General features: G+C 38.6%; 2 protein-coding genes across 5 annotated transcripts in view; one reads left to right on the forward strand and one right to left on the reverse strand.

The window, feature by feature from the left end:
- The window catches only part of LOC311047414 (cerebellin-1-like), an 878,463-nt gene that overhangs the window by 465,460 nt on the left and 389,742 nt on the right, over window positions 1–23,261 (reverse strand). The gene's annotated exons all lie outside the window — the stretch shown is intronic.
- Window positions 4,920–23,236, forward strand: LOC311047409 (uncharacterized protein). 4 transcript variants are annotated; one of them, XM_084060107.1, is made up of 9 exons: window positions 4,920–5,089; window positions 6,825–7,013; window positions 8,844–8,906; window positions 9,075–9,158; window positions 11,790–11,933; window positions 16,780–17,136; window positions 17,919–17,990; window positions 21,251–21,379; window positions 22,195–23,236. In XM_084060107.1, the coding sequence occupies exons 1-9, from the start codon at window positions 4,954–4,956 to the stop codon at window positions 22,476–22,478; spliced, it is 1,458 nt and encodes a 485-aa protein (XP_083916233.1). In that variant the 5' UTR covers window positions 4,920–4,953; the 3' UTR covers window positions 22,479–23,236. The 4 variants fall into 4 exon arrangements, with proteins under 4 accessions (XP_083916233.1, XP_083916235.1, XP_083916234.1 ...); XM_084060109.1 differs by lacking the exon at window positions 11,790–11,933; XM_084060108.1 differs by lacking the exon at window positions 8,844–8,906.

A 23,261-nucleotide genomic window follows, 5' to 3' on the forward strand; every position in this document is an offset into this window, starting at 1 on the left:
CATATTCATTCTATGGAAGCCCATTTCTGCCAATTTGATGTAAGAAAACAATATCCACATCAAAAAGAGGACTTTGTATCACTTACGTATCTCATAATGATGAGATACTAATGATTCATTATGAGATACTTATACATTATTATGAGAAAGTATCTAATTTTTATGACTTAGGATGTTTTTCTTCTCTCACACCACATTGGCAGAGATGGGTGACAACATTCAGTTGTAGTATTCATTCTCTCCACCTGAGGGCGAGACCACATAAACGGAGTCTCAGGTCTTTGAAAGTGCTGTAAACTTTTACAAATTAGTTTTGTGTGTGTGTGTGTGTGTGTGTGTGTGTGTGTGTGTGTGTGTGTGTGTGTGTGTGTGTGTGTGTGTGTGTGTGTGTGTGTGTGTGTGTGTGTGTGTGTGTGTGTTGACATTGGTCTGTAGTTCACTGGTACAAAAGTCTAGATATATGACGTGACACGTACGGGTGGCAAATCTCCTACCGGAAGTTTGTTGAATTACATTGCAGTGGATGGGAGGCCACTGGACAGCTTCCTCAAAAGCTTCCTCTGTGTGTGTCTTGCCCTGTGTGTGTCTTTCTCTCCTCATTGGTGTGTGTGTGTGTGTGTGTGTGTGTGTGTGTGTGAGCATTAGTAGTGATGAGTGACTGATTGAGTACCAACTGGTGTGAATGGTGACTGAGTGGTGTCTGAGTGTGAGTGGTTAAAGGAGGAGTTCACCCAAAAATTTGTATCAATTGCACACCCTATGAAGCCTTGAATCCATGGATTATTTTTTGTTTTTGTCGCATTCCTAAGCTAATAATTTGATTCCCGTCTCCTACCGGCTAATGTATCCGGTAGGAGACACAAAGTAGATTATTTGTGTCTCCTACCCGAAATACACACGGTCATCAAATTATTGTTTTAGGAATGCCACAAAAACGAAAATAAAGCCATGAAATCAAGGCTTCATGTGGTGTATAATTGATAGAAAATAAGTCATTTTTTGGGTGAACTCCTCCTTTAACTGTTAGGTGGAACATGGCTGGTGATTGGCTCCTGTGCGGTGGACTCCTCTATAAAGCTGGCTGGTGATTGGCTCCTGTGTGGTGGACTCCTCTATAAACATGGCTGTCACCAGTCTTCAGATGTCTTCCTCCTAGCCAGCCTCAAAACACCAGCACTCTGTTCTGTTTTTAGCATTACTATGGTTTAAAGTGCTGGATAATGTAATGCCTTGGGTGTGTAGGGGTGGGTGACCTCTCTTTTTGTTATTAGCTTGTTCTCTGTTTTTTGTTAGTTTATATTAGGATCGATGTTTGTAGTTTTTGGTTTTCTTTGTTAGGTAAGAGTAGTAGTTTTGATTTGTAGTTAGGATTTCATGGTCCCACCCTGAGGTATTTAAAAAAAAATCCAAATACCACCTGTGTGTCCTGGTTGTTTGGAGACTGAGAAGGAGGGAGTCCATTTTCTATGTTACACCTGGTGACCCCTAGGCTGGGTCCTAACATGATTTGGGGGCTCATCTAAACTTTGTCCAACCCTCTTTTTGGTTCACGGTCCATTATTTCTGGTTGACATGATAATGTTTTCTAGTGACATCGTCTGATTTGTAACCTGTTGAATATGCATTGAATGTAAGCAGAGTGGAGAAGCTGGGTTAAAGTGTTTGTTTGTGGGTTTTTAACTGCAGGGGGAGGTGGTGAAGCTTGATTCCAGCTCATTCCTGCTATGATGCAGGTGCTCAGCCTCATATTTGCTCCCACATATCCTGTCTTTACACCCAGACTCGTCCATACCCGGGGATGTGTTCACTCAAAGTATTTGCAGACTTTGGCTTATGTGCTGTACAGAGAGTGTGATGTGTGACTGACTTTCCTTATAATTATATGAGGATATGTTGGCTTCTGACAGTAAAATGGAGGTGAAAAGCTGGTGGGAGTGAAAGCCTCAGAGCTGTAATGCCACCCTAGTGTTCATCCCCAGTCACTGCAGGTTCACTATAAAACAAGAGCTCTGTCCCCATGACGGCTTCAATGTGAGCAAAGAACTTCTGAAACTTTGCAGACACATTCCCACTTGGCCAAGGAGGAAACTCCATCTTTCAAATGTTTCAAATCTCCTCATGGTGGCGCTACAACAGCCCATCATGAAGCAACTTATAGGCCCTGTTTGTGCCATGTTTACATTGTCTGTCATTGTGTTTTCTTCAAAACACACTTTTTGTTACTACAGACTCTTTAATTAACTTTAACTTTGCATTTCTGGTCACATATAAAGGTCTAATAGTAATGCATGTCAATAAACAGCCCCAAGAGTCACAGTGAAGAAAACATTCACACAAGATGTGAAGTGGGTGTTTATCACCTTAGTTTACCTTCAGAGGGGGAACATATTCCATGCACTATAGGCCTTTCAACCCTGTGGGAAGTTTATGTGTTTTTACCAAAGGTGACTCATTGAGGCGTTATGAAATTAGCCTGGGGGTATGAGTGTCTGTTTGTTCAGAAGTACTGTGTCTGAGCATGAATTCATGTTGTTGAAGGTTGTGCATGCTCTCACGCAATGCAATACAAAGCAAAACAAAACAAATACCTGATGATTGAGACGATAAGATGATGATAATTACAGCTTTATCTCCCCTGAAACCAGCAGCCAGTCCTGTATCTGCAGTCAGGCTCATGACCTGCTTTGAGGACATCAAGTGTTGCATGGCACACACCTTCATACAGCTGAATGAAGGCAAGTTGGAAGTTGTTCTGTTTGGCTCCCTCACAGTCACTCCATCACAGGGAATACCAACAACTTGTCCACACTTATTAACCCTTTAAGACCGGGAGAAGCATGTGTGTCATTTCTACATTTGAGCTAAAAAGCGTTATTTTACACTTTGGCTATTCAAAAATAGCAGATCTACAAGCTCATAGCGCCGCGCTATGAGCTTGTGGATCTGCTATTTTTGAGAAATGGTGAAAATGTGTGCAAATCTTTGAATATATATATATGTTAAAGCAAACATTTGTAACTCAAATCTTTGCTCCTGGGGGGTCCCTGGAACAAAATATTTTGAGATGGGGGTCCGCGGCCAAATACATATACATTTTGGGGGTCCTTCACATGAAAAAGATTGAGAACCACTGACATAGTAACATAAGTTTTTTTTTTAAACAGTTGGGATTTAGAAGACATTTTGTAGAATGGGCCTCAGGTCTTAATGGGTTGAACCCAATGTGAAACACCTTGGTGGGATGTTTGATTCTGCCTTTAAGTTTAACAAGCAGGTAAAAGCAATAGAAATATTCCGGGGTTTTTTTCTAGCTTTGAATCATTTCCAAAATCAAGCCATTTTTCTCTGCCTTTATATCCTTTCACTTGGGTTACTGCAACTCCCTGTAGACAGCAGTGGTGGAAAAAGTACTCAAATGTTTTACTTAAGTAAAAGTAGCAATACCACAATATAAAAAATACTCTGTTACAAGTAAAAGGCCTGTGTTCAGAATGTGACTTGAGTAAGAGTACAAAAGTACTGAAACAACATTAATCATCAGAGGCGTGCATCATCATCAAATATTCCTGATCAATGGTCACAGCCAAACATGTTACTATGTCAGTGTGTCGTATGAGTGAAATAAATAAAAGATGCAAATGATAAATGAAGTTAATGAGTTTGCATGTTGGTCAATTGAATATACAAGTAAGACGCGCGAACGCTGGAAGCGAACGCAGCTCGAACATATTGTGTATTTACAGACTCTGTGTGTGTGTGTGTGTGTGTGTGTTTGTGTTTTGACTGTAGCTGCACTCTGGCGCCCTCTGTCGGTCGCACCCAGGCAGGGCACTGCACACAGACAGAGAGACAGACAGACAGACACACACACAAGCCGAGCAGACTTTCATAGTAAGCTCCACTTGGGCGGGGCCTCCTTCCGCGTTCGCAATCATCTCTGTCGTGAGGAAACCTAGTATGTCCAAAACTGTGACTTTTCAAGATTCAAATTTAAAAATAGCAAAAGTAGCAGATCTACAAGCCCAAAACGTATTGCTTCGCGCCACCTTTCGAGCTTGTGGATCTGCTACTTTTAATAATTTGTGTGACGCTGCAGTATGATCAAGTAAAGCGAAAAATTTACGAAAAAACACAAAGTTCAAATATGGAAACAACAATATAAATACGTAAAGTAAGCGTAATTGTCTCCACCAGGCCGAAAGCCATGGCGAGAGTATGTTTTGCCCCCTGTCCGTTCGTCTGTGTCCTTAGATTAACCACTTCCGCCCTACTATATATACTTACTTTGGCTATTTGAAAATACAACGCTGAGCTTGTAGATCTGCTATTTTTTAAGCATTTTGAAAGCTTGTGAAATGGGACATTCTGTGTATGAGTACTTTTACCTTTGGTACTTTAAGTAGCCTCCATGTTGACGCCAGTACTTTTGTACTTTCTACTTCAAGTACATTTTGAATACAGGACTTTTACTTGTGAGTATTTCTACATTGTGGTATTGATACGTTTAGAGAGAAGATTGGTGTAGTTAAAGATAAAAGATTAAAACATTCTAAATTCTTCACAACTACGCACCATTTTTCAAAATGTTCAGCTTGTAGATCGGCTGTTTTCCAATGAACCAAATATAAAATATGTTTAAGTGTGTCTAAATTGTTCCTAGTTTTGCTGAGGACTCCCATGCAACCCCCTCACGGACCCCTGGTGGTCCCCAGACCCCACTTTGAAAACCACTGCTCTCAGCAACACAGCTAACTCCACCTCCCCTAAAAGTGTGCGTTCCGTGAAGGAACTAATCGGTTGGCTCCAAACATGCTTCTCCACGCCTCCATCCAATGAGAAACAGGAATAGAATATATCTGTCACTCCCCCCTGAACAAACCTATCCATATTAGGGTCTGAACATCCAATAAATAAAGGTTTCATGCTTTTTGTCTTCAAAGTCTCGGCTTCACGATGAAGACTGCTTTGCTTCTTTTCCTGTTCTGTCTGGCTGAGGCTGATGACCTCCGCTATGAGGTCAAGGCGCTGTTCCAACAGCTGAAGAGCAACCTGGAGGAGAGGCAGAGCACCCTGGAGGGACAACATGCAGGTTAGGATGTTTACCTTTCATTCATTAGAAAGACAATATCAGTCACCAGAAACAGGGACGTGGGTTTTCAATGAGTCTAATTAAAATGAGTTTGAAGTTACAATGTGTTTGTATAGGAAGTGGGAGTGTCTGATAAAAGGAATAACAAATATCTAAATACTAGAGATGCACGATTATGAAATTATGACCGATATCCGATTATTTGCTGGGTCATATCGGCCGATTCCAATACCGATATATTACATTATTAATTATTATATTTGTATTGAGCTCATTGCTGATTTTTTTTTTGTTTCCATTTTTTTGCTGTTGAAAGTTGATGGTAAGACCCCCTCCCCACTAACCCTACTTTGATTATATTTTTATGGAATAAATACATGAATTAAATATATATACATTTGAAAGACAATTGACTGACTTCTAGTACCAAACTAAACTATGACATCATATGTGTATGCTATAATAAGCCATCTGCTTATTACATCATTATTTGAATCGTTGTATAGCACAAAACATTTAGTCATTTATATTTATGTTATGTGGCCTATGAAACTAAGTTATTATTTTCTGTTGCCTAAATTCATTAGCCTCTGCTCTAAACGATAAAGCCCCCCTTAGCTCTCCCAATCACAATTCCCTGGAGCCACCACTGTGTTTCAAACTAAGATAATAATACATACAATCATTGTTTAGTTTATCACTGTCTTCCATTCTATAACATCAGCAGTGAGTGAGTTTAGCAGGAGAGGGAGGGGCTGACATGCTCTTTCTAGCACGGCTCTGGCCCATGATAGATAGATAGATGTTCTATGCATTTCGGGGGTTTTGCGGGGTTTGACAACCTGACATTTCTTCCTGCCCATCCTAGTACTACTGGCTGTCTGCCTAATCCCGTCAAACTACAGGACATTAAAAACAGAAATATTACCAGCTGAGAGTTCATTTGTACTCATTCTCTGTGGTTAAATACGGCTTGCTTGTGTCAAAGCGGCAATTGCACTCCAGCAACGAGTGCTTGTTACTTTGATGTTAAATAATGACGCAATACAGTATACACATTTGTGTTGAAAATATATCCTCCGCAGTGCCACTACTCTAAACTGATTTAAGATGTACAAGAAATACTCTCCGACTGTTCTTGGTATGGACATTAAGTTTGTTAACTTGTTTGTGACTACGAGGCTCCTCTGTGATCTATCTTCAACCGCAGCTGAGCTGAGCTCCCACTCAGAGTGTGTGTGTGTGTGTGTGTGTGTGTGTGAGGAGGTAGGGGTAGGGGGCGGCCGTTCACAGCTGACTCTCTTAAAGACACAGGCAGACTGGCTGCTTTGCAAGTACAAAATCCTTGATGGTCACATTATTGCGTCTTCAATATCGGTGAATATAATCGGGTTTATTTTTAGATCGTTTTTTATACCGATATGGCATTTTTACCAATATATACATTTCGGCTTTTTGAAAATAGCATATCTACAAGCTCACAATGTGTCGCATCGTGAGATTGTAGATCTCCTATTTAAAAAAAAACTAATTATACGTTTTACACATTTGAAAACTTGTGAAATAGGACATTCTCCCTAATGAGTACTTTCTACTTTTGGTACTTTAAGTACATTTTGATGCCAGTACTTTTGTGCTTTTACTCAAGTATTTTTAACACCTAAGTAAAACGTGGAATACTTTTTTCCACGTCTGAATTTCACATATCAGTTTTCTCTGTGATATTTGTTTTCAGATATGGCTTCCAGACTGTCTGTGAGTGAAACCAAGACAGAAGAGCTACAGACCAGACTGTCTGTGAGTGAAACCAAGACAGAAGAGCTACAGACCAGACTGTCTGTGAGTGAAACCAAGACAGAAGAGCTACAGACCAGACTCAGTGAGAGTGAGAAGCTAGTGGAGGAACTGCAGAAACACAAAGCAGGTATTGAGAATATTCTACAAAACACCAAAAGTCTAAAAAGTCTGAAAAAGTCTGAAAATCTGTATTTAAAAAACAAATAGTAGGCCTGGGTTTGGTGATGTTCTTTATTGCCTGAATCAGTTATGATTGTGTTTGTTTACATGCTAAAAGAGTGACACTGAGGACCATACAATGTAAGTCAATGAGGAGCATATTTTGAATTATCAATGTCTAATCAATGCAGCAATTATTTTGTATTTCTTGTCCACATTTGGAGTTACATCATGGCAAGGTAACTACAAAAACCAAGGAAACTACCAAAGAGTTCTTGCCCTTTAAATATCTCTATATTGTAATCATTGCTACATATAGATAGTCCAGGCAAACTATAGCGTTTCACATCAAAGTAATTGTAACAGATTTATTTCCTATGAGGTGTGCACAACAACATACTGAAAGTCCTAAGACATCTTAGTTGCGGGAAATGTGTTTAATTGGCATCGATCCAAAATGGCCACCAATTATTGTCAAAAAGAAAAATTATGGTGAGTCCAATTTTCATTCGTTTGAGATTTCAATTGACTTTTAATTACATTTTGAGGAGAGGAATTCAGATAAAATATCAAAAAATACATTTTGCCATTTTTTAACCAATATAACAGAACTACAGGATGTTATTACCAGATAATCTAGCAAACTACTAGTATTTTGCATCAAAGTAATTGTAACAGATTGTTTTTCTCCATACATCATTTCTATGAGGTGTCCAGAACAACATACTAAAAGTCCTAAGAAATCCTGGTTGCGGAAATATGTTTAATTGACATTGAATCACCATCATTTTATTATGGCTTTTTGACAATAATTGGTGGACATCTTGGATTGATGCCAATTAAACATACTTCCACAACTAGGATAACATTTTAGTATGTTGTTCTGGACACCTCATTAAAATGATTTATGGTGAAAAAAATCTGTTACAATTACTTTGATGTGAAATGCTGGTAGAATATCTGGTAATAACACCCTGTAGTTCTGTTATATTAAAAAATGGCTCAAATATTTTTTTCCTCAAAATGTAATTGGAAGTCAATTCAAATCTCAGACGAATACAAATTGGACGCACCATCATTTTATATGCCTTTTTGACAATAATTGGCAGCCATTTTGTTGAATCCAATTAAACATATTTCCGCAAATAGGATTTCTTAGGACTTTTAGTATGTTGTTCTGGTGACTTCATAGAAATGGTCTGTGAAGAAAAACATAGAGCTGTTTTACACTTATTTTAAGCTAAACAAATCACTGACCCTAGCTTTAAACAATCCAATGAGCAATTATGTGTCAATGTTTGAGACAAATAGCTGAATATGTTTAATTCCATTCTGGGCAGAGGAATGCATATATCTTGTGGGTGTGTGTGTGTGTGTGTGTGTGTGTGTGTGTGTGTGTGTGTGTGTGTATATGCAGTGCATTGAGGACTGATATCTTCATCAGACGTGATGAAGACCCACACAGGGTCGAAACGTTGTCGCCTTAATTTTAAATAAATCCTTTTCTAATGGGAGCTACAGAACAGTGTGACTTCCCTTCTTCTCCTTTGTAGGTATTTTTGTTGAGATGTGCTTCCCTCTTGGACTCTGTTTCCAAGGTGTACTTTCAGACATTTAACCACTTAAACTGTCAATACGTAGTAAACTTGACCTTTGGCTCTGTACTTGGTCTGCTCTTTTTCCCCCTCAACATCAAACCTGTTTGCCTTGTAGATCTGCTATTTTCTGCAAATCCTCCCACCACAATAGGGATATAAGGGTTTGATGTAAGAAAAAGAATATTTTATATATTTTTCAGATATGGCTGTTAGACTGAATGCTAGTGATAACAATGTGGAGGACTTGAAGAAAGAAAGTGAAGGTAATTTGTAGATGACAACGTTTAAAAATGACTTTTTTTTAAAGAATTAATAGAAATTAATTTGATAGTTTTGATGATGTAATTTACTTTATATGTAAAGCTTACCCACTCAAACAAAACTGCCTGAGTATTCATCATTGATCTAATACCATAATGTGTTGATTTCAGCCCACCTTGCTAAGCTGTCCATCGTAGAAACGAGGCTGGATGAAAAAGAAAAAGAAATCGAAGAACTGAAGAGACAGCATGCAGGTATTAAACCGCATTTACATTGTGCTGTCGTCCTCAGATACACAAAGAAAACTAACATATCTAAAACTAGTCATCTGTGTTATTTTATGATGAGTGTCCATATACTTAAAAAAGTATAAGCAAGAGAATACCTAAAAATATCCACTTGCACATTTTAATCCCTATTGGAACAGTCTAATGGAGGCATGAAGGAGTTGCCTATCTCTTCCAAAACAGAACAAAAATAGTCCTTTGAGGAACACAACACTAACTCTTCCTACCTGTTTCTCTTTAAAACCGTGTCAGTTCACCTGAACTATCTAAACACTATTAGCTCTAACAACATTGCCGCACACCTGCGTCCAATAAGAACCACCACATACCAGGGAAACTGAATAAATACAAACATCCGCTCCAGACATTACAATATCTACTGTACAGTGACTTGGTTTCAGAATGAAGGGTTGTGGGGCGTTGCTCGTTGTACTGTTCTGTCTGAGGTTGGAGGTCAGGAAGATTGGTTAACCCTTCGATCACGGTAGTTTCTCTACCTACTGCCCAAACGGCCTAGCCATCAGATTGACCCTTTTCATTGATTGAATGATCTACAATCAATCTACAAGCTCACAACGTGCCGCGTCATCCAACGCATTGTGAGCTTGTAGATCGGCTTTTGAATTGTACAAGCTCACATCGCGCCGCGTCATACAACGCGTTGTGAGCTTGTAGATCCGCTTTTGAATGGATCCTATAGCCTGAATGTTCATAACCCATACCCCGGGGCAGGGGTTGGCAACCTTTTTGAAATGCAGTGCCATGTTTTTATTTTCTACATGGTCAATGTGCCATATCAACATTAAGATTAATTATGACATCAAAATAAAATATTTCCAGCAGATTTTGATTGTCCGTAAATATAACCTTTTTTTTCTCCTGATTTCGAAATATTTTCTTTCACATCAGGACATTGTAATGATCATTAGACTCAGAGCAAATAACCCTCCTATCTCCCAGACTGCCTCCCCAGTCAGAGTTCAGAGTTTGAATGAATGTAGAATTAGGTGCAGGATGTAATTTGCATACAGATGTGAGGGGACTTAATTTAATTGACTACGTTGAAAAATATTTGTATTTAAAACCAAAAATTCTCTCACTCTCACTCATGCCAGTGTCCCAGTGATCACCCTCCCCTGTGGCAATGATGGCACCCGTGCTTAAAGTTGCCTACTCCTGGGAGGATGTAACCCATAGTCTGGTGGGAATAAACCCATAGCCCGTAGGGACGTATGTATCTCATAGCCCAGAGGGACGACGGATATGTATCCCATAGATAACCGGTTCTCCTATGCATAAGAATAATTTAATGATTGAATGAATGAATGAAATAATTAATACATGTTTTATTTCAAACACTAAAAGCATAAACAAAAACAGCAACAAAAGTCCACAAACAACAAAAGTCCACATATAGTGGACCTATATATAGGCATTATCCCATATATCAGTGGTTCTCAAAGTGGGGTCTGGGGACCTCCAGGGGTCCTTGAGGGGGTTCCAGGGGGTCCCCAACAAAAGCATTTAATATAGCATCAACAATCATTTCAACCACTTTATCCATTTATATGTTGGCTATTCAAAAATAGCAGATCTACGAGTTTGCAGCTCGTCAATTCGAGCTGGGAGCTTGTACATCTGCTATTTTAGAACATTTTGGAAAAATATCGAAACACAGACGCACGGCATGAGTGCATACTCATGTGACTCAGTGCCTCAGAGTTTATTTTACTTTATTATTTTTTATTTAAACGGGACGCAATGTAATGTAAATATACTGGATTTAGTAAAGATTCTAATTTACATCCGCAGTCCCCTCAAAAAAACACATTAAACAAGCAGAGAATAGAGTACATTACATTACATTACACAGGGAAAACAAAGCATTTACACCTCTGGGGTCACTCAAACACTTAAAAAGAGATGTGTGCAACGTTTCAGTTGTGGATATCTGATGAAGAAATACATCATTTGTATGTTTATAAGTTACAGCAGAGGTTCTCAACCTTTTCAGGACGTGACCCCCCCAAAATAATCATATTTGAACTGGGGTCCCCCCAAGATAATCATATTTGAACTGGGGTCCTCCCAAAATAATCATATTTGAACTGGGGTCCCCCCAAAATAATCATATTTGAACTGGGGTCCTCCCAAAATAATCATATTTGAACTGGGGTCCCCCCAAAATGATCATATTTGAACTGGGGGTACCCAGTCAAGGAGACAGTACATAAACAGAGTAACTCAGGTCCAGATGGAAATGAATTATATTTGCTCTTTTTAAATCTTATTGGAACAGTCTAATGTTCTCTTCTCAAAACAACAAAATGTTCTTAGGAGCACAATAACTAACTCCTCGCTCTTTCCCTCCCCCTGGGCTAACTAACCAATGTTAGTCCTAAGAATATCCATATACACTTCAATCCAATAAAAACAAGACAACATACCAGGGAAACTAAATAAATTGAGACACGTTCTCGTTCTGGACATCAGAACATCCACAGAGACAGTTTCAGAATGAGGGGTTGTTGTGGAGGGTTGTTGCTCGTGTTACTGTTCTGTCTGTCTGAGTCTGTGGCTTGGTCAATGTTGAACCAGGTAGCCCCTCCATAGCTGACATCTGGAGAGAGGTGACAGGAGTGAGGGACAAGCTGTACAGCCTGGGGACATCCATGGTTCAACTGAGCGAGAGGCTGGCTGCCAGCAACAACCAAGTGCAGGAACTCAACAGCCAGAATGCAGGTTTGATTGATTGATTGATATCTTTATTGATGTGCACATGTGTCCCTGGGCACAACATGAAGAAGTCTCCGAGTGAATGTGTGGGTATACCTGCCACTCAAAGTGTGTGTGTGTGTGTGTGTGTGTGTGTGTGTGTGTGTGTGTGTGTGTGTGTGTGTGTGTGTGTGTGTGTGTGTGTGTGTGTGTGTGTGTGTGTGTGTGTGTGTGTGTGTGTGTGTGTGTGTGTGTGTGTGTGTGTGTGTACATATTTCCAAATCTCTCTGTCACATTTTCAATCGATGTCTGATTGATTAGTGGTGTATGTCCAAAGCTGTGGAAGGAAGGACAGATCATTCCACTACCTAAAGACACAAAGTCAACATTCTGTGGTCCCAACAGTAGGCCAATCAGCATTTTGCCAGTATTAAGTAAACTATTAGAAAAAAAAATGTGTTTAAACAAGTTCAAGATTACTTTTCTGACAATAATTGAACTACTATGTACCAACATGCTTATAGGTCGGGACATTCCACTTGCACTGCTTTAACTCAATTGTCAGATAACTGGTTCAAGTCAATTGATAGCTCAATGCTTGTGGGTACAGTGTTGCTTGATTTTAGTGCTGCTTTTGATGTGATCAATCATGACATTTTAATTTCCAAAATTACTAGTTACGGTTTTAAGTCTTCTGCTATCCTATGGTTTAGAAGTTATCTCTCTGCTGGGTCACAGAGAGTATATTTTAATGGAGCCTTATCAAATAGTAAGGCCCTGTACTGTGGAGTAACACAAGGAAGCTGCCTAGGACCCCTTTTATTTTCAGTTTTTACCAATGATATGCCGTATGTAAAAAGTAAGGACAATTTAACAATGTATGCTGATGATTCAACTCTGTATTACGCAGCCCCCACATGTTCGGAGCTCAATCAAGTTCTGTCCAGGGAGCTAAGAATACTATATGAGTGGACAAAAGAATAACAAACTTATTCTTAATATTTCAAATACAATTAGTATCATTTTGGATCTAATTATAGGTTATCAGATAATCCTAAAATAAATCTACAAATAGAAGGTCAAACAATACAACAAGTAAGAACTGTGAAGCTTCTTGGACTCTGGCTTGACTGCACATTGTCATGGTCTGAACATGTTAACAAGGTGGTTACCCAAATGGGGAGAGCTATGGCAATAACTAGAAAGTGTTTAACATTTTTAACTTCAAAACTGTTTCGTCAAGTTGTGTGCTCACTGGTTTTATGTCATTTAGATTACTGCTCAGTAGTATGGTCATCTGCATTTAATGTAATGCTTCAAAAAATACAAGTTGCACAAAATAAGGCTGCCAGACTAGTTCTGGGTTGTTCTTATAGAACAAGTGTGAAAGATATGAATGAACATCTTACTTGGCCAAGTGTCAAAGAAAGACTTTCTGCTAGTTTACTTACATATTTTCATAGAGTCATTAATACCCAGACGCCAATCTGTTTTTATAATAATATAACTTGCTGCTCAGAGATTCACACATACTCCACTCGTGGAGCGTGTAATGGACAGATATCTTTACCTCTACCAAACTCCAATTCCATGAAAAGAGCTGCATTTTATAGGTCAATTGTACTTTGGAATAGTCTTCCAAGTGAGATTAGAAACACCAGAGAAAAAGCCAGTTTCAAAAGGAAACTTCGTATTCATATAATGTATACTCAAAACATACAATAACATCTATTCTTACATACCAGATTGATAGTGCTACTTTTTAAATCTGTTGTATCCCTGTCGGTATCTATTTTTATGTGATTATCGACTTTTGTAATGTATTATGTAGATTTAGTTGTTTTTAGTATTTCTTTGTAATACACTATGATATGTTGAATGTTTTTGTTAAAGGGACTATACCATGAATTTTAACTTTTTCTTCTTTTTTGTGTGTTTTTGGTCTCCCCTACCTCTCTTCTATCCTCAAAAATACCCCAATTTGAACACTCAGGCTTTCACAGCAAATCTGGGGTTTTCTGTAAATTGGTCTAAAAACAGGCCGAAGTGATTTGGTCCCCCTGCCTACGTCACGTCAGGGAACAATTCCTCCCGTTTTTCAGTTCCAACCAAATATATATATATATATATATATATTTTTTTTTTTCTTTTTTTTTTTTTTTCTCTTATTTATTTTTTTACTTTTTCCACACAGAACCAGGAGATAACATGCATACAAACTGGCTCAATAGCGCCCCTTGCCAAACAGGACAACGTGGTATTGCAGGTGAAAGTGCTTTATAAGCCAGAGAGAAGTTAGTTGGAATGAGTATATCTGAGGCTTGATTTAGGCTCAAACCTTTTGAAAAATGTTTGAGGGACATAAACAATATGATATTAAATATTATTATTATTTTTTAAATTCATGGTGTAGTCCCTTTAATGTATTTTAATTAGGGCTGGGACTCGATTAAAAAAATTAATCTAATTAATTAGAGGCTTTGTAATTAATTAATCTAAATTAATCGCATTTTAATCGCACATCAATATTTGACCTGAGATCAATGAAAAAAATTGTTTTCAAATGGATTTTGGTAAACGTCTTTAAGTACATGTACTCAAGAACTGTACTTAAGTACAATTTTGAGGTATTTGCACTTGACTCGCGAATACGCCTATTTCCAATTTTTTAATACTTTTACTTCTACTCCAGTAACTCCACTATATCTCAGAGGCAAATATTTTACTTATTTTAAAACTTTAGTTACAAGTTACTTTGTAGATTTCGATTAATATTATAAAACATACAGTAACCATGTGAAAATAGCAGATCTACAAGCACAAGGCATTGTGAGCTTGTAGATCTGCTATTTTCCACCATTGGAGGCTGGTAGAGTGTGTTGTTGTTAGTTGTTTTATAGTCGTTTAATTAATTATTTTAAAAAATCGCGCGCATGTGACCCGCACCGCATCGTGCAAGCCCCCCCCCCCCCCCCAAACGGGACAAACGCGCGCGTGGGGGGCGGCATCCATTACAGATTCTGATTTGCCCAGCCAACATTATCAAGCAGGCTATGCGGCACGTCTTCATTCAGTGGCTGCTCTGTTGTTGTGAGAACCACGTCGTTCTCACTTCTCAGACAGCTTCTCAGGCGGACCGATAATACCAGCGCACCAACCTGGTGCGCTGGATAATAGGTCCGTGTGAAACTCGTCCAGTGAGAAACGTTCCGCGGTGAAAAAATAGGCGCAATTAAAATGCGTTAATTTTTTTAACGCGATAATTTTTTTGTAATTAATTGATCGAAATTAACGCGATAAAGTCCCGGCCCTAATTTTAATGTCTTGGACCCCAGGAAGACTGGCTGACGTTAAGGCGTCAGCTAATGGGGATCCGTTTAAATAACAAATAAACAAATAAACTTAGTTCCCTATTTAGAAGAAGCTTCTAGTGCTGCTGAATCAGCTCTTTAAGGAGGACTTAAAGGTGACATATGAGCCAATAGACTTTAGGTAAGAAGGTAGACCATTCCACAGTAACACAGCTGAATATTTAATATATGTTATAACTTCATGTTTAGCAAACACGTTTTTAAAATGAAGACACTAATGCTGTTAAAATTATAAGCACTAGACCATACCCGGTCGACGCATCCGTGGGGGGATATACGCACATGATCTGGCAACCCGGGAGGCAGTTCGTCCCATAGCTGGGCAGCCGCAGCTATGGGACGACATTCTTTGACACAAAAACGCTAATAAGAAGCTGAGATTTGATTAAATTGAAAAACGGGCTTCACAGTTAAGTTCAGATGGTAATGGTCAATGGCTGTGTGCAAAATCAGAGCAATTGGTCCAGCCAGTGGGGAGAACCGGGTAGCTTCACCACCACTACAGAGGTTACTAGAATTATAGTAGGATTTAGCATGCTGGGAACTGGAGTTAAGGCTGTTTAAACCCCACAGCCAATAGGAACACATAGGGCGGGGAATCAGCTAATTACAATCCATCCCTATTGGACGTCTAAGAGCACCCACTAAGTTTGGGACCTTAAGCATGATGGAAACTAGAGTTATGGCTGTATAAAGTAACCTGACTCAGCCAGATGAGGGCGGTATTGAGTTTCACAATACATCCTGATCTGGAATCTCTCAGGGAGTTAAGCTGGCCGGTCTCTGCGTGTACGAACCAATCAGCGGCTGCTAGGGGCGGGATCATCCAATCACCTGCCAAGTAGCTTAAAACAAGACCAGGAGACCTGGTTCTGCCAGACCCCTAGTGGTTGAAATCTGTTTATAGTAAGACATTATGATGTCACGTGAAGCTTGACCAATCATGGAGACACCACCCTTTTCCCCTCTCTGATGGGCTATGTGCATAAACGGCTGGTAGGAAAAGAGGGGCCGACCGACCGACAAAGCCTCCTGCAGGCCGAACCCCCTGGGGTCTGGCAAAAAAAAAGAAACGCCGTCTGGCATCGATTCTGCTACCGGAGTCTCAGATGGAAGTAAGCTGTGAAACAAAATGTGTGTCGCAAGCTTCTTCCATTTGGCGAAGTCAGGTTATGTTTAAAGCCCAGCCAATAGAAACACAGAGGGGTCTTAAGTAATAACAGCCTGTCCCGTAAGACCACCCACCAAGTTTCAAGCCTGTAGCATGCTGAGAACTGGAGTTATGGCTGTTTAAACCCCAGCCAATAGGAACACAGAGGGGGCAAATACAGCCTGTCTCTATTGGCCCTCTAAAGTGTCAATGTCTATTATTTGGGTGGATTTGGCCATTACCAAACATGAGATTGAAGGTATGTAAAAATTAAATGCTGGTTAGGGAAAAATGCAGCCTGAAGAATATGTAAAGGTACAGGTTGAATCTTTCTCTGTGATATGTTTTCCAGATTTTTTTGCTGAATTGACTGCCAGCCAGAAGCAGGTTGAAGTCCTCCAGATCAGACTCAATACCACTGAAGACCAGATCCAGAGCATCCAGACCAGACTCAATACCAGTGAAGACCAGATCCAGAGCATCCAGACCAGAGTCAGTACCAGTGAAGACCAGATCCAGAGCACCCAGACCAGACTCAGTACCAGTGAAGACCAGATCCAGGGCATCCAGACCAGACTCAGTACCAGTGAAGACCAGATCCAGAGCATCCAGACCAGACTCAGTACCAGTGAAGGCCAGGTCCAGAGCATCCAGACCAGACTCAGTACCACTGAAGACCAGGTGGTGAACTTGAAGAAAAAAAGTGGAGGTAATTAGACCAGAATGATGTTCAGTCAATCCATGTATGAGAGGACAGTGTTAAAAAATCACACCTGTGTGAAGGTAGCGGCGCCTTTGATATATTTTGTCATAGATATGTGTTTCTACTAGAGAAACAATATTAAATCTCTGTAAATGTATTTCAAGGCTTCCAGTGGCACTAAATAGTGCCACTGGAATAAACTCTAAATAAACTCATTGTTTATTTAGTCATTGTTTATATAGACATCTAATTCTATATTCATGACATCATAGTGATGTCATGAATAGTAACATAGTGATGTCATGAATAGTGACCAATCAGAACGTTGACGGACCTGACCAATCAGAACGTTGACGGACCTGACCAATCAGAACCTTGGCGAGCCTGACCAATCAGAACGTTGACGGACCTGACCAATCAGAACCTTGGCGAGCCTGACCAATCAGAACGTTGACGCAAAAGCCAGGTATAGAGGGCTAATATCCGCTCTATACCTAAAGGTATAGAGCGGCTAGCGCCGCTAAAAATGTCTTACTTTACTTGTTGTGTTTGATCCATATAATCCACTCGTAGGAGCATTTTGATTGAATATTCATGGTGTATTGATTGAATATTCATGTTGTATTGATTTAATATTCATGGTGTATTGGTTTAATATTAATGTTGTATTGATTTAATATTTATGGTGTATTGATTTAATATTAATGTTGTATTGATTTAATATTCACGGTGTATTGATTTAATATTAATGTTTTATTGATTGAATATTCATGTTGTATTGATTTCAGCTCATGATGCTCAGCTGTCCACAGTACAAAGGAAGCTGTCTGTCGCTGAGGACAAAGTGCAGAAACTGTCCAGTAAGTATGTTTATCAAATATAAAGGTTGTATATTTATGTCCCACCTGGTTATGTAATACCTGTTGTACCCGTCTGTCAATCTGTCTGTGTCCCTTTCATACCCATATATGGAGATCCCTGATGTCATCAGTATATGCCCATACTGTATACGGGCATGCCCATATATGGTGATAGCGGTTGGATCGATGGTTCTGGACAACCAGTTCTCCATATATGCCAATTAAAGAATAAATGAATGTTTATTTCGAACATAAAAATGTAAAAACAAAAACAACAACAAAAGTACACAGATAGTGGACCTATATATGGACATAGTCCTATATATCAGCGGTTCTCAAAGTGGGGTCTGGGGACCCCCAGGGGTCCTTGAGGGGGTTCCACGGGGTCTCCATCAAAATGATTGAATACAGCATCACAATCATTTTAACCACTTTATCCATTTATACGTTCACTTCGTGCCGCGCTGTGAGCTTGTACATCTGCTATTTGTGAACATTTTAGAGTAATATCGAAAATGCTTTTAACATAAATGTTCTCTTCTGGGGGTCCCTGGCACAAAACCTTTTCAGATGGGGGTCTGCGGCCAAATACACATAAATGTAGGGGTCCTTGACACGATGAAGTTTGAGAACTACTGCTATATATGGTCATATGAACCACTGCTATATATGGTCATATGAACCACTGCTATATATGGTCATATGAACCACTGCTATATATGATCATATGAACCACTGCTATACACGAATCCACGCTGCCCTGCACGCAGCCAATGCTGCGGTGTCAACGCTCCGCGGACGCGAAACCGCAGCAATGGCCGCCTACAGGCAGCTACAGGCAGTGTGTCTGTGGATTCGTCTATATATGGTCATATGAACCACTGCTATATATATTCATATGGACGGTTCTTGTATTTATACATCGTCTCTGTCAGGTGGAAACCTTTTATGTCCAAAAACTCTCCTTTTTTTTATCTATATTGTGAGAGTAATCATTGCTATAGAGTGTTTGTTCAGTAACAGTGTTAAATAGATCTACATTGTGATAGTAATCATGACTATAGAGTGTTTGTTCAGTAACAGTGTAGATCTATATTGTGATAGTAATCATTGCTATAGAGTGTTTGTTCAGTACGAGTGTTAAATAGCTCTATATTGTGATAGTAATCATGACTATAGAGTGTATGTTCAGTAACAGTGTTAAATAGATCTATATTGTGATAGTAATCATTGCTATAGAGTGTTTGTTCGGTAACAGTGTTAAATAGCCCTATATTGTGATAGTAATCATGACTATAGAGTGTGTGTTCAGTAACAGTGTTAAATAGCCCTATATTGTGACAGTAATCATTGCTATAGAGTGTTTGTTCAGTAACAGTGTTAAATAGCTCTATATTGTGATAGTAATCATGACTATAGAGTGTTTGGTCAGTAACAGTGTTAAATAGCCCTATATTGTGACAGTAATCATTGCTATAGAGTGTTTGTTCAGTAACAGTGTTAAATAGCTCTATATTGTGATAGTGATCATTGCTATAGAGTGTTTGTTCTGTAACAGTGTAAATAGATCTATATTGTGATAGTAATAGAGCACTGAAGTCTGATGTCACTGCCACTAGAGGGTGCTGTTTCACGGGTTCATGGCTTTATTTTTTGTGTTGAAATCCCATTTGGCAATCTTAGATCATGTCATATAAGAACTGTGTTCCAAACATAAACACACCACCCTGGCGTTTTGGGGGTGGCTCTGCATCGTTTATGATATTCATTCATATTTGATACAGCCTGTTTCTGGCGAAAATTTAATTAATTCTGCCTTAAAAGTCTTAAGAACTACCACTTCCGGGTCTGAAATCACTGTCCCCACAGCAGCCACGTTCATGGGAAATGTAGTCTTTGGGTCGTTTGACTCGTTTCTAGTGTTTATATTGTGTTACTCTTTGGGTAAATGTGTACATTTGCACCTTCAGTCGATGCTTCATATCCATATGAGTAAAAACGCCAGGGTTTATTGTTTATTTTTGGAACACTGTTCAGGCTAAGATTCCCCAATGAGGATATCAACACAAAAAGTAAAGCCATGAACCTGCGAACCAGCATCTTCTTTTTGGCCGCTAGGACCCCACCCTACTGCACATCTCCATATATGGGCATATCAGTTGGATCACTGGTGCAACGTAGCTGTGAAGTGTGATGTAGCTGATCGGGCCTAGATATGAGGTCCGCAAAGCGGCCCAAACCTCTAGTCATTTTAACCACTTAATCCATTTATCCGCTGGCTATTCAAAAATAGCACATCCATAAGTGAGTCAAATCTTGCCGCACTGCAAGCTTGTACATCTGCTATTTTTGAACATTTTTTAAAACATTTAAAAATATATTTGACATAAATGTTCTCTTCTGGGGGTCCCTGGCACGAAACCCTTTCAGATGGGGGTCCACGGCCAAATACACATCAATTTGGGGGTCCTTGACGTGATGAAGTTTGAGAACCACTGCTATATATGGTCATATGAACCACTGCTATATATGGTCATATGAACCACTGCTATATATGGTCATATGAACCACTGCTATATATGGTCATATCTATATATGGTCATATGGACGGTTGTTGCATTTATATATCGTCTCTGTCAGGTGGAAAACTTTCCTTTTTTATTATTATATTAAAAAACATTTAAAATGGTGAAAATATCAGATCTACAAAGAGCTTGTAGATCTGATATTTTCACTATTGTTGTGCAACACTCTTGTATGATGAAGTAAGATAATAATTTACCAAATCATAAAATAGTCTAAATATAGAGATACAAAGTTTTCTGCCCGACAACAACGATATGTTAAATATAAATAACTTGACAATTAACATAATAAATGCTCTTATAATGATATAAATAATTATCTAATTAATAGTAAAATATATGTTTTTATCATTGCTGTCAGGTGGAAACGTTGTATGTCCTAAACCATTCATTTTTTAGTATACTTTTAAAAACATTTTTAAATAGTGAAAATAGCCGATCTACAAGCTCACAACGTTGCATTGCGACGCATTGTGATCTTGTAGATCGGCTATTTTCAAAACATTTTGCAACACTCTTATATGATGAAGTAGGGTGTTAATTTACAAATAAATATAGAGATATGAGGTTTCTGCCCGACAACAACTTTATAATCATAATTAATTAGATAATTAATAGTATAATATATGCTTTTATAACAATATAAATAATGTGATAATGTTCCTGTGTTGACAGACCAACCAAAGGTGGCCTTCTCTGCTGGGTTGAATAATGCTGGATGGGTTGGACCATTTAGTTCTGAAACCACTCTGGTTTATAAGAAGGTCATCACTAACATCGGCAACGCCTACAATCCATCTACAGGTAGGTGGTGATTAAGTTAATTATGTAAATGAGCTTTACATTAAGTGATGAAGTTAATTATGTTAGTGAGCTTTACATTAAGTGATGAAGTTAATTATGTTAATGAGCTTTACATTAAGTGAAGAAGTTAATTATGTTAATGAGCTTTACATTAAGTGATGAAGTTAATTATGTTAATGAGCTTTACATTAAGTGATGAAGTTAATTATGTTAATGAGCTTTACATTAAGTGATGAAGTTAATTATGTTAATGAGCTTCATAAAAACATTTTTCTCTCACCAACTAATGACACAACTTACATCTCTGTGAAAACACTAGTAACAGCATGTGAAGGGTCTGTGAACTCTGCTGCGTCATTACAGAATAAAATGTCAAAAACATCAGATCTACAAGCTCACAACATGTTGCTATTTGACACGTTGTGAGCTTGTAGATCGACTTTTTTCTCAAATGTTTTTGAAAATGTTTCCTTTAAAGAAAGTAGAGCTTAAAGGGACACTTCACCCCAAAAAAAAATTGTTTCAATGGATTAGTCACTCCATGGAGACTTGAATTCATGGATATTTTTTGTTTGTTTTTTTGTCTCATTCCTATGATGACCGGCAGCGGTTCCGGTAGGAGACACAACGACTTGTTGTGTCTCCTACCGGAACCGCCGCCTACCGGTCCGCTGGTCATCAAATTATTGTTTTAATTAGTGTGTGTGTGTGTGTGTGTGTGTGTGTGTGTGTGTGTGTGTGTGTGTGTGTGTGTGTGTGTGTGTGTGTGTGTGTGTGTGTGTGTGTGTGTGTGTGCGCGCGCGCGTTTATTCCAGGTTTTTTTCGATCTCCAGTGAAAGGAGTTTATTACTTCAGATTCACTGCAGCTACCACTGAATCATCAGAGTATGTGGACATCAAAATGTATAAAAATAATCAGCAACTCATGTATAACTTTGGACAGAATAATCATGCATATTATGAATACATATCTAATGGAGTGATAGTAGAGATGGAGCAGGAAGACACAGTAGACATGAGGATACCTGGTGGTCACAGGCTCTATGATGACTCATACAATCACAACACATTCAGTGGTTTTCTGCTCTATTCTATGTAACACTGCTCCTGACACGGCTGGAAACTCACTGAGTACATTTACTCAAATACTCTACTTAAGTACAATTTAGAGATACTTTTACTTTATTATTGATAATAACAATAATAATAATCATCATCACCACTATTTTTACTTACTAATCAGAAATAGCTGATCTACAAGCTCATAGTGATGTGTTGTGAGCTTGTAGATCTGCTATTTGAAAATAAATAATGAATAGTGTGGAATCATTTAGAAAATATAAAATCACAAATCTTCTTTTCATATGGGGGTCTCTGGCTCTAAATATATTCAGATGGGGGTCTGCAGCCAAATACATATTAATGTGATAATCCATTACATCTCAGAGGCAAATATTATACTTTTTACTCCATTACAATTATCTTTGTAGATTAACATTATTAATACAAAACACACATTAAGCCCTATTTTTGACTTTGGCCCTTCCAAAATAGCAGATCTACAAGCTCACAGCGTGTCACAATGCATCGCGTTATGATCTTGTAGATCTGCTATTTTTTTTAAAGATTTTGACACATTTTGTCAAATTATATAAGTCAATTATAATACTTTTGTACTTTTGCAGGTATTTAACTTGTAATATAGTATTTCTACATTGTGATTACACTTGTAAGTCATTGTGGATAAGAGTGTAAATGTCTAAATTGTAACTTGTACTTGTAAATGGTATTTGTACTTTTACTCCAGTAAAAATGTGAGTACTTCTTCCACCACTGGTCCTGGTAGCATTACATTAAAGAGCTTTCATAATGCTCATATTCA

This window comes from Gymnoscopelus microlampas (genome assembly GCF_963454915.1).
Source record: "Gymnoscopelus microlampas genome assembly, chromosome: 6".
Lineage (NCBI taxonomy): Eukaryota > Metazoa > Chordata > Actinopteri > Myctophiformes > Myctophidae > Gymnoscopelus > Gymnoscopelus microlampas.

Coding starts and splice junctions, on each gene's coding strand:
- LOC311047409 (XM_084060107.1), top strand. CDS start 4,954: ATGAAGACTGCTTTGCTTCTTTTCCTGTTCTGTCTGGCTGAGGCTGAT. Junction 17,991..21,250: donor CAAAGTGCAGAAACTGTCCA/GTAAGTATGTTT, acceptor CTGTGTTGACAG/ACCAACCAAAGGTGGCCTTC. Junction 21,380..22,194: donor CGCCTACAATCCATCTACAG/GTAGGTGGTGAT, acceptor CGTTTATTCCAG/GTTTTTTTCGATCTCCAGTG.